Here is a 12,362-nt window from a genome sequence, read left to right as displayed (position 1 = left end):
TATTACCAAGGGGCAGTGACAGAACGACAAATCCAGATTTTGGCACAAATAGTTTTCTTGCATTATGTACGCTGGTAAACAAGGTTACACTTTCAGAGGCAAAACCACCCTGACAAGAGGAGGGATCCTAAAGCAAAGCAACCTGGAGAGGGAGGGCACTTCATGGTCCACTGGCAGTCAAGCCTGCAAGCTACCCAAAGGGCACAAACAAGTTTCTGCATCTGCTACTGGAACAATTTAAGTGACTTTTAGTGCAGAATTCCTATTCCTGTTGAGGACACCACAGCCTGTCTCCACCACAGATTCTCCCATTGTCTCTGTGAATTCATCCCACAAAGAATAAAAAACTACTCACAGTACTTTAAAGTACTCTAGGCTATCATCATGAATTCAGTGCTAGTTGTACAATTAAGCCATAGAAATTGAGAAGTCCTCAAGTAAAAGGCAGATTTGGAAGCAGGGAAGAAACAAATCTGCATGTAAAGAGCCAAACAGGAAAGGAAAAAAAAAAAGGCAGCCATAATGTGGTGTTGCTCCTGAAAGCAGAAGTGAATCGTTATCACCGCACCTAGTATTTGAGTAGATGCTTGTCTCCAAAGTGTTTCAGAGGGCACTTCTGTGGCGTGTTCCCTTTTTTCCAGTCTCAGATTCAGAGCTCAGAAGAATCAGTTTGTAGATTATACAGCAGTATATAAGGAGAGACATTTTTGCTGAAACAGTAGTGCAGAAGGAGACAAGGGAGAAAGGGTAAAAAAAATGGAGGGAAAACATTAAAAAAAAACCCCAACGCTCCTTTCCAAGTTGCATGGCAGCCATTTCCCTTTGTTCCTGATGCACAGGGAATGTTCACATTGGTAAAACAAATCAGGGAGGGGTTGAAGACGTATTGTATATGCACCAGTAGCAATGCTCTGGGGGAAGGTGCTAAGGAGAAAATGAAGTTCTATTCATTATATAGTAGGGGTAGAAAGGAATAGGTTCTCCATCCATCAGTGAAGAAATCGAATGCTCATTTTCTGCTCTACATCCACTTTCTCCAAAACCTGCAATAAAATTCAGAAACAGCTACTTAAGTTACTGTACATACTTCTCTCCTGCAAGGTTTCTTACTCTAGTATAGAGGAAGTGGGCAGGAACATGGGATGTCTTCAATTTGGCATGCCAGTCTTTCATCTAGAGATTGCTATTTTTCATTCTGGAATAAGGTCCTTCCAAGGAAAGAAACTTCAGCCATTAAAGCTGGAAGAAGGCTATCAACCAAAATGCAACTAATGCAGCTTCAGTCTGCCAAGAGCCCTGAAAGGCTTGGATTCCCAAAATTAGATTACATGGGAATGCATGGCCAGGAAACAGAAGGGAGAACAGAGTAGAGGAAGGGGCATGAGCAGTCATTGAAGAGCTTAAATCAAGACCACAGCATCACTAACGCAGATTGCAGTAAAACGGGGGTGTCAACTTCATTCACTGAACACCGAGGAATGAAGTCATTAGTCTGCTCCAGGCTGTTTCAGGCAGTAGACTTCAGTGTTCTAAGATCAGAGTAATTTAAGTTTGAAGAGACCTCTGGAGGTCTTTTAGTCTGTCTCCCTCCTGCTTAAAGCTGGGCCAGCTAGGTCAGGTTGCTCAAGGCCTTGTCCAGTTAAGTTTTAAATATCTTCAAGGAAGGAGGTTCTACATCTTCAGCACCTATGATCATCCTCTCGATAAAAAGTTTTCCTTAAGGCTGACCAGAATTTCCCATGTTGCAACTTGTTTCTGTTGCTCCTAGCCCTGTCTTTGTCCACTTCCAAGATGAGTCTGGTTCCTCTTGTCAATACCATCCCCTTAGGTAGCCAACAACTTTCTTCACTGACTATATAATGACTCCTTACTATTACCTATTTCTGAATAACAAAAGATGTAGTTCAAAGGACTAGAGCTAGGAACTTAAATACTGATACTAGTTGTGTCACTAATGGATAAAATCTACAAGTGAGATCTGATCAGCACAATTATAGCAGAATTATTACTCTGTTGTCACTGTGCTTGTCAGGCTACTTGTGTAGAAAGCCGTGGCTGCAAAAGGAGAGAGTGACAATTCTGCAGTATATTCAATGCTGTAGCTTATGTAAGAGTATGAAGAAACATATGGACTAATTAGGAGCACCCTGACAGTATAAAAGTTAGTGTAGTTTACCAACCTTTACAAACTCGGCAAAGGAGATGGCACTATCCCCATCTTGATCAGCTTCCTGGATTGTTCTGTCAGCAATGCTGCCCAGCTGCTCATCTGAAATGTTTACACCAACCATCATCCGTAATACCTGTAACATACAGAAGTCCCCAGATTATTGTTTGCTTTCAAGTAAGAAAAAAACCATTATTGATATAGGAACAGAAGTATTCTCTGTGCTGGTTTTCTCATGTATACTGCCAAAATAACACTATACAAGAACAACCCTGGAAGATTTTCACAGAAGTAATTTCTAGACTGACTTTCATTTGTCCTTTGTACATCAAGGCTTTCAGTAAAGACAGCTTCCTTTTGTCACCACCTTTGACAGAGAATCCTGCTTCTTCACTAGGCAGCAGGAAGAGGCAGAAGTACAAGAATGCTTTGGCACTAGGAATGAGTAAGTTTTGTTCCGATGCTTGTCTATTTTTTCCCCACAAAACATACCAATGTTTGATTGACTATCTGCTGTTTGAGATAGTTGCCTACAGGAAGCTTGTAAGTATATGGTCAAATGATAACTGCCATTACTCTCTGCAGTTAGTGAGGCATTTTCTGTGCAGATAGAAGAAGGCAGTTTCAGTCAAAAGCAAATCCTTGTTCTACATCAGGAACCACAAATTGTCATGTCTACTTCCCAGGATTAGTAGTATGTAATTACTCCTAGCTCAAGCCTAGTTTCATATATATGCAGCACTGATGAACTTTGATTACCTTTGCTGCAATTTTGAGTTGTTTTACTCTATTGAGAGTACGCACAGAGGATCAGGCAAACAACCATATCCACCTCAAGGCTTGTCCCTGTGAAGTCCTGTTAAAAGCACCTTTGAAAGTTATAGAAGGTAGTTCTTAAGGGGCTTAGTATATTTATTGGATATTTAGGTATAATTTCCAATAGGATCTGCTTAGCCTAGCACTCTGGTTTAAATTTGAGTCTAGCATTCCTAGTCTGATCGAATAGTCTGGGCTACCAAATGAGACTAAAAAGTTTTATACCATATCTAAAGCTTTAAATCAGAGATAAGCAATTAGCCACCAAATTCCTTCAGGACTTCTTTTGAGGAGACTGTTGTAACTCCCCTCTTCATTCTAAATGGGTGTAAAGTCACAGAGAAGGTCATGGAGTGATTCAGAGCAGCCCTGTGCTATTTACCTGAAGAAGCTCATCTCTGGAAATCTTGTCATCTTTATCTAGATCATATAACCGAAAAGCAACTACAGGGAAAAAAAAAAAAAGCAGTTTAATTCAAGCACCATTTTTTTCCTAACAACAATACATTCCCCCCCCCAATCCCCAGTAAGTACTCATAAATTATTTTAAGATAATTATCTTACAATTTTAATTCACCATAAAATTCATGTTTAGTTCCATGAAGTGTTATTACCACATATAGGAATAGCATTATTGCCAAGAAGTGAAAAATCTTACTTAAGTACTCCATATGAATACTTTCAGAAGCACTCTGCTTGCAGATGTAATTCTTCAAAGCCCCGAGTCATGGAAGTATAATTACCACTAAGATACATTCAATCCTTTAACTTCAGAGCCAACCGTTTTTACATTACCATTCATTCTCTTTGACTATATTCTGGATGAGATATGACAGAAATTTCTAAGTGCTCTGAGGACTGTTGCCAACTTTGATGAGTAAGCAAGAGCATTCTGCTCTTATGCTGTAGGCAGATGTCCAAATACTGAGCAAAGTACTCGGCTGAAGGTGAGGAAAAAAGCACTATATTTTATGGAAGACTGGAGAAAGAAGCAGAAAAGCCCATTCACATATGGGATGTGGCTTCTAAATCTGAAATAACTTTGGATGCAAACCATTTCAAAACACTTCTGTTATGAGACATTTGGAAAAGCATACACATTACCCAAGATCAAAACAATTCCACCAAATGCCAATACAAGAATGGGTCAATTGTTGACATTCTGAACAGGTAAGCTTGCAACTTAATTTTAAAGTCAGGTATTAAAAGATATCATTCCACAGGCAACAACTGCAAAGATGACCCCAAGCCCCTTCACCCCCTTCCCAGAAAAACAAAAAAGAAAATAATTGGTTCCATAGGAAGGTTCACATTTCTTACAGTGGAGCTTGTTACTTCGGCTGTTCAGTGGTTCAGGTCCATTCTGGTCTTTGCTCTTTTCATTATCTTCTATGGGTCGGAAGTGGGCTAGTGTCCTCATGAATCCACGGAAATTCACTTGGTCCTCTCTGTGTAAGCATTCCAGGAGGTCAATTTTAGCACAGCTTATGCAAATTCTTTATTTCAGTAAAGAGTATGAATGTGTAAAACATTTACATCATGCAGACTCTTCCACTCCCACCTCCCCAGGGTTTGGCTGCCTATGCTCAAACCCAGCTCTGATACAGTGCAGTTGTAACCTGGGATCATGCTGTTATGAAGTATGACATATAAACAAACAAGCTGTGAGGGGTTGTTGAGGGCTCCCCTCCCCTTGCCTGCAAGCTTTGTTTACGCTCAAACCCTCACCTGAGCTATCCTGCACCCATGCCCAAGTCTGGCATATCTTGCTGATCTGAACCCCGATTCCCTGGATTGACCTGAGACTTGCTTCACCATTGTCAACTTGTCTGGCAACCACTGGACTGTTGGCTGACATGACAACAGTCACTGGACCTGCTCTCCTTTTCTCGCTAGGTGCTGTGCCCTCTGTCAGCGAGTACATTGCCCTTGTCAGCTTTGCTGTCACCCTTGCCTTCTGCTTGTGGGGCAGCCATCACTCACTGCTCCCTGACAAGTAGCCAGCCCCCTTCTCTAGAGTTCCTGTGGGAACCAGCTATGTAAGTACCTTCCCGGACTCCTGCTTTCTGTTCAGGAAACCCTGCCTGATATTAGCTGATATTATGACTCAATTAGGCAAACCAATCTTCATCAATCAGTAGTGACAAATGTGTTCAAGAACAGCAGCAAGATTCCACACAACAATGTAGAGGTATAATGAAGTGAGACAGTACTGCAAATTCAATCATCTCTTCAGATTTAGGTTAGAAGTGCCATAAGCTATGTCTTAAGTGTGATCAAAAATAAAAAAGCTGATCTAATAAGAAAGACACACTTAGAAGCTAAAAGGTGAAAACTGAGGCTGAATTAGTTAACTGCAATACTACTTAGAATAAAATAGTATTGCTACAAGTTTGCTTTAAGAACCAAAGTCCATATGTGCCTTTGACTTTCTTTAAAAGTGTTCAGGAGCATAGCAAGAGGAGTGGAAAACTGTGACATGAAGTTTGTCAATGAATAAAGTACACAAAGCTCTTTTAAGGTTGTGAAGTGTTTCTCATTGCCAAATGAAAACATGCTGAGGAAACAATGTACCCACATTTCATGACAAGTTCGAGGTGTTCAATTATTAGCAAATTCAAATTCTGTACTTTAATTATCAGCATTTCACTCCTATCAAAACTTCTGACGAACTACAAATTTTGTGCCTGCTTGCAAATTCAGTCTGTTGGAACTCACCCTTCTGGAAAGAAAGCATTGATAATTCTGTCTCCCAGTGGATTGATGGCAAGCTCTGGAATCCGCTGGAAGTCTTCACGGCTAAGTAAAGCAAGAACACAAGAAGTCTGCATAAAGTTGAAGTCAGAGAAGAAAAAGTTGCTTGAAAAGAATTCACAGTAAAACATCCATTGGGTTCTATTTCTGCAGCAAGACACTTGGTTTTTAAAACTCAAGTCTTTAAATCATTTTTTCCTCTATGATTAACGACAAAACAAATCAAAAGACAACGCCAAGCCTGTGTTACATTACAGACTAGCAGTGTTCATTTATCATGTTAACAGCACTTCTCAGATGCTAACATTGTGCTAAAAACCTTCCTGTAACGATGCCAACTAGTTTGCAATTTAAGGAAAGGAAAGAATCTGAAATGGCTTCAAAGAAAAATATGACTTCAAAATGAAAATGAACATTTTAAAAATAATTATTTTGGTACTGAGTCATTTGAGTTGGCATGATTTTTCCAGATAACCCCACTCCAGATTCTGGGACAATACCATACTCCTCCAAACATACCACAGGTGATCTCCATATTCTGATAGAAATATTTTTTTTTGGTACACAGTATAGTGTAAGCATAGCTATGATTACATTGTTACAGCTTTTTCTGAGTTGGAAGACATCATGACCTGTACTGATGTAAGCACATTTTAGATCAGTATGACATGAACATAAAGTTCATTAGCGCAACTCTAATAGAATAATTTTTCTTTTCTTTCAACCTAACAGATTGTCACTGATAGGGAAGTGGGATAATCTTGGCGTGACCAAGGCAGACATACCAACTGTGTCTCAATGAGTATTTTGATCAACAAGTTTGGTTTGGGGTTTTTTGGGGTTGTTGGTTTCCCCCACACATGCACTACAACAGAGCACAGCAATTTATCTTTTAGTACAAGATGTACTCGGTAATCATTTAGGTTTTAAATTGCAAAGATAACAGCGATAATGTAAGGCTGTAAAAAAAAAAAATCTATTCTGGATGGATGGATAACTTGACATTTCCTGCCCAGTCTCCAGAAATACTGGCAATTCCCTTCAAGTCAAATGCAGGCCTGCTCTTTTTGAAGTTTCAGTACAAATCTCAGACTTGGTTACTAAACATTGAAACCCATGCTCACTAAATGAAGAAGCAACAAGATTTGATTCTTGATGTCATTACACAAAAAACCTGGCAAAGTAAACACAACCAGATTTTGAGATTATTTAAGTGTACTGGCCTTTTTTAATACTGTGATCTTAAAAACAGGGGGAAAAAAAAAAAGAATTGACTAACCTTATTACTAGTCTAGACTGGGAAAGGCACAGAAGCTAGAAGTTCTAGTTTTAAATGCATTCTAAAGCACTCTTTGCACCCAGTCACACCACAGCACAGTTAACAGTCCCAATTATATCTGTTACAACATGGTTAAACTGTTTGACCTTCTCATAGAGCTACTTGGCCATATTTTTAAGCTATCTCAACAAACTTCTGCTCTGACCAGGTCTGAATTATTTTTAACAGGCAAAGTTAACATCTGTATAACATGATCAACTTGTTACCAGACCCTTCAGGACTGCTGCATTTTAAGCTATAGCTGAAGGGCAAAGTATGCATTAGCGATTTAGGCAGGAGATGCAGTGATGTGGAAAACCTATGCCCTAGTAACAAAATTTTAACAACAGGACTTCAGTGTCAACGCTAACATTTACAAGCTAAAAGCAGAAACTACCCTCTCTTCCATTTAGAGCAAAAGCCTAATGCTTCAGAATTTTAATTTGCATATCACTATTTCTTAGTATTGAGCCTCCATTTACACTTGGCATTTCAGTCTCCAGTTGTTCTGCCTTCTAACAGGAGATTAACAATTAACTACAAATAACTCCCCAGGTTTCCAATCTATTTGTCCTGTCATTATCAAGATTGCAGTAGACCATTTTTGCTTATTAAGAGCACGTTACAGCTATTTCAATTATAACACTCATTAACAGCCGTAAAAGTGAATGCATGATGTAAGTTGTTCTCCACTTCATAAACTAAGGCTTCCTGCAGTCAGTAGGGACCAACTTCCACCTGGCTGAGGCTGGAGCTTACAGGAAATCTAATGCCCACTACTTCTTCTGTGTTCGTATGCCATAGCAACAAGGCTCTTCTAACATAGCGTTCCCACAACCTGGCTTCTATTAAAACCCTGCTTAAACGTAACATGCAAAGCAACCTTTAACTGCATGTTATCATTATGCAGGCCAACCATTTAATATATGCCAGTGCACTCACACTTAGACATACTTTGCAGTAAGGAATTTGTAGATTCTCAGACAAGTATTTCTAAGCATGAGTATACCCTCCAAGGCACATAATAGATCTTTACCATAAAGGTGGCTCTGCCTTACCCCACAGGCTGCAAGAAACCTACTAGACCCCCCCTTTTTTTTTTTCTACCCTTACTTCTGGTTGTGCATCCTTCTTTTACTTCTAGATAGCAGCAGAGAGTGCTGTTCCCTCAAGAAGGAGGGTAGGGCTATCTAGAGCTGAGGGAAAGTAACACAATGGAGAGAAAAAAGCAAATTTAAAGATTTATTTCATGCCATAAAGAACTGCCTAACACTTTTCCTGATCATAGTCACATGAGTGATTTCTGACATGTCTGATTTGCAAATCAAAGGTATAGCTCACCCTTATGGAAACAAACCTTCTTGCTTACAGGACAGAGAAGACATGCCTTTGAAACAGGTGGTAGTAAGTGGTAACTTCATCTCACTTGTCTCAAAGTAGCAAGTTCTTTGGTCAGTATTTCAGAAACCATCAGAAACCAGTATTTATGACCTTCCAAGCTGTAGTTCTTACTTTCCCCTCATTGGTGGTTTGTTTTTTTTTTTCTTCCCCCCAGGAAGTAGTTTTCCATTACTTAAGCTTCATGGTTTCCACGTATTGTGAGTGCCAGGACAGGTTTCAAAATTTGAATGCCAGTCAGCCATATTAGAAGCAGGCTATGCTTAGAGGCCAAGACTGCAAGTTAATGGATCACAGTTTGCACAGTTGCTGGGATTTTTCCAAACACTTCACTTCCTTTCCCAAGTACCATGTGATTATCAACAATGAAAGTCAAACTCCTCCTGATACATAACACTATGAAACTAAGTATTGGGCAACAGACATTCATAGCATATTTAATCAATTACTCCTCTTACGCAAACTGAGTACAATCACTTTGAAGTTTATATAAACTTTATGGACTCAACAGGTGAATTTAAAGTTGGAGGAAGGAGTTGAGGAAGAATGTGTGCTAGGTTCAAATTGTGCTAGACTGGCAGCCATCACCTTTATTCATCAGTGAAGACTAAAGCCACAGAGTTTGCAGAGGCTGTTAGCGTTCTTTATTTAATTCTATTTAGTTTTGACACTTAAGTTGTATTAACCTTACCTACAATATCATCAGCTGATCTGTATATCACAATTGCCAATTAGCCAATGCTACAATTTATATGATATATTGGTTTCAGTGACAGAGTGGGCTTAAGAAGTTCCTGCCCATCCCATCGCAAGTCAATTGTTTCCACACCCACAGTCCATTTTGTCATCCCTTCAGCTATGCAAGTCCAGATATTTACAGTACAGCCAGAGTCCAAATCACTGGAGTCAGTCAACTTAGAAATACTCTCCCTCTCCTTTTGGTTTGTGTAGATATTTTTAACCAAAAGTAATCACTTGGTAGTCCTGTTTACAGTACAATTCCACAACCAATTACCTAAATGTTAAATGGAGAAGTCAGCAATTTGTGGCACCAGAAGGAACTGCATATTTCCTTCAGGAAAGGAAACTGCAATAAGCCAGCAGTACTGCCAAAGGGAGTGTATCTTGTAACTTGTCACCTTCATCTTCTAAGCAGTGATTCTAGCTTTATAGCTAGGTCTAGCTTTCATATCTTTATAGTGCATCCTACAATCACATTTTGCAAGATCATACACAAAACCCCAGGTGATGTCTGAATCCGTTTACTGGGTTTGACTGGGATGGAGTTACTATGAAAAAAAAACTAACTCCACACCAGCCAGACCCCATATACTATGCTACAACAAGGTGCCTTTGCCCTTCCTACTCTCTCTTGCATTCTCTCCAGCTCCCCTCTGTATGAGTTCTGGCATATGCAGCTATATGGTGAATGGGAAACAAAATCCACCGTAAAACTGATCAGATTCCTTTTCTGTTGCTTTGCTTGGCAAGTTTTCAAAGCTGTATATTAGTTTCCATAGGTGACCCTTGAGTACCAGAATCAACACAGAAAAGCAACAGACTTTCATTGGCAGTATGGTCTTAGAACAACTATGTTAGTTGCACAATTGCACCCCTGGTGCAATCACGGACAGCTCTTATTTGTCATACGCTTCCATAATATTAACGTAATCTGTAGGCAACATCAAAAGAAAAGAATAAACAATTTAACATGATCAGAATTCATAATTAGTTCAGTGAATAAAGAGAAAACCAACACCAATATGCGATACAATAACCATAGTGGGGAAGGCTAGGGAACAAAGACAACACACAGACATATTTTAGCAGGCAATCATCCCACTAGAATTTACTTTTCAGTTGAGAATACTCTTTCCACCAGGCTCAGTCCATCAGTGAAAAATGTTTTGCAGAAAAAGTTTAAGCCTCATCATTCTTTAATTGATTAAGCTGTAAGAAACTGATTCGCTTCTGTAGTTTTCAAAATTTAGACATAAGACAAACTCTTTAAAGGCCTTGGAATATCCTGCACAACTACTTTAAAGAACAGAATGTGTGTTTGTTTAGTCACAGTGACTTGGTTCCAGCTCTTTACTTTTGAGTACACTAATAGACCTGGGTGTTCAACAAGAAGTGCAAAGTTAACAGTAAAGGGCCTGCCAGTCAAAGTAGTGTTAAAAGACACTGGGTATCAGAAACAATTAAGAGCCCCTGCTACCAAAAATATAAGTGATCTTTTTATTATGAAAGTCAGGATGAAGACAGCATAGTGGAACCATTCTTGTAATTATTATTAGAGGTAACATATAAAGAAAGGTAAGAAATAATCTAAAAATGTGGTTTAACATTTCTGAACATTTGTTGTAATACCTTGAATATCAAATCTGACCTTTCTTGTATTAACTGCTAGAAACCTTCAGCACTACAGTAAAGACAATTGGTATTTAGAGCACCATGACTCAGTTCAACAATCAGATTTCTCCTGACCTTCCATAAAAGAGAACAAACTTGAATGTCCATGTAGAGAGTAGGTATGAAAGAACCTGTTATAATAGCCACACTGATTCACCATATGAGGAAAACATGCAGGCATCCTACAACAGCAAGCCACCATTAGAGGTATGTGTCAATGCTACAAAAGCCAAATTAATGGCAATACTCACCTAAGAGTGCCATTTTCTCCTTTGTCTAGGCTGGTGAAGCGACTGTACAAGCGGGTGATTTGACTATGGGAGACTGAAGGCAAAAAAAAAAAAGAAACACAAATTAGCATGTCAATGATTCCTCATAGGAACAGACCCCATTACAATGAACTATGTTGCCAGAAGCAGTGTTCAAAAAAAAGATTACACAAAATAAGTTACATTGGAAGCACACAGCGATCAGCAGTTTGGGGACTTCTTGAGCCGTAAATAGCATCTTAATATTCAAGAATCCACAAATAAGCCTATTCAAAAATTTGCATAACTCTGCATTCTACCCATTTATATTTTTGGTCTCTTACAATCATCGGTTATCTGATTCAGTAAATGGCAATTAAAAGAAGATATTTGATTCACAGTTCCCTTAATTCCTTTAAGGCTAGAAATAATCCAGACACGACCTCCAACAACCACCTCTACATCATTCATGACACTGCAGACCTCTGCTGTAGTACCTTTCCTTCTCTTTTGCTTATTATAACTACTCCTGTTGTCTTTTTCCATCTAAAGATGGAAAGTGTACTCAGTTTCTCTGCATCTGGAAAGTGGTCAGAGAGATTTTACATCTATTCACTTTTCTTCTTTTCTAGGACTGCCAGAATCTAAACAGCTGGTTCATTTCGGGGTTCACTAAAGTCACTTCCAGGCTTCTAGAACCTTGAGTTAAAAACTTAAAAGCCTATTTCAAAATAAGTTTGGGAGGGAGTTGAGATACAAAGCAAGCAGAAATTTATTGGACTTTTAAAATTTGCAATTTGAAACAGAAATTTCAAAGCCAGTATTAAGTTTAGCATTATAGCGTCAACATTATCAAGATATTAGACAACCCAATATACTAGACAACCCAAGATACAAGATATTGGTCTTCAGAACAGTCCATGATGTATCCGGGTTAAACCAATCTAGAACAGCAATTCCTTTAACACTGAAAGAATACCCTACAGAAGATCTTGGCTTTTCAGAGCTTCTTCAGATGAAGTTAATAAATACATGAAATAAGATTGAATTGAATTTTAATGTTTACTTAGTAAAGGTGTGATTTTCTACAATGTTAAACTAGTACTTGGTGTCATTTTCAGATCCAATTGTTTCAAAAGTCTTCGCCAGCACATGTACAATGCTTTTATTGCTTGCTGAAACTTATTTGGGAACAGGTTGCACAGCAGTTGTCCAATCTGACAACTAAAGCAATTTCGCCCCCCCCCCC

General features: G+C 38.9%; 1 protein-coding gene across 1 annotated transcript; it reads right to left on the bottom strand.

Annotated features, from left to right (window-relative positions):
• Positions 1–451: 451 nt before the first annotated feature.
• Positions 452–11,584, bottom strand: CHP1 (calcineurin-like EF-hand protein 1). Its single transcript, XM_009895721.1, has 7 exons — positions 11,458–11,584; positions 11,117–11,189; positions 5,702–5,782; positions 4,304–4,431; positions 3,366–3,427; positions 2,181–2,303; positions 452–1,043 (listed from the first exon to the last, which is right to left on the bottom strand). Exons 1-7 carry the CDS (start codon positions 11,582–11,584, stop codon positions 990–992), a joined length of 648 nt encoding a protein of 215 aa, XP_009894023.1. The 3' UTR covers positions 452–989.
• Positions 11,585–12,362: the final 778 nt, after the last annotated feature.

The sequence above is a fragment of the Charadrius vociferus genome, unplaced genomic scaffold, assembly GCF_000708025.1.
Source record: "Charadrius vociferus isolate BGI_N301 unplaced genomic scaffold, ASM70802v2 scaffold111, whole genome shotgun sequence".
NCBI lineage: Eukaryota > Metazoa > Chordata > Aves > Charadriiformes > Charadriidae > Charadrius > Charadrius vociferus.
Note: the sequence above shows the minus strand (reverse complement) of the source record. Positions and strands in the feature narration are given on the sequence as shown.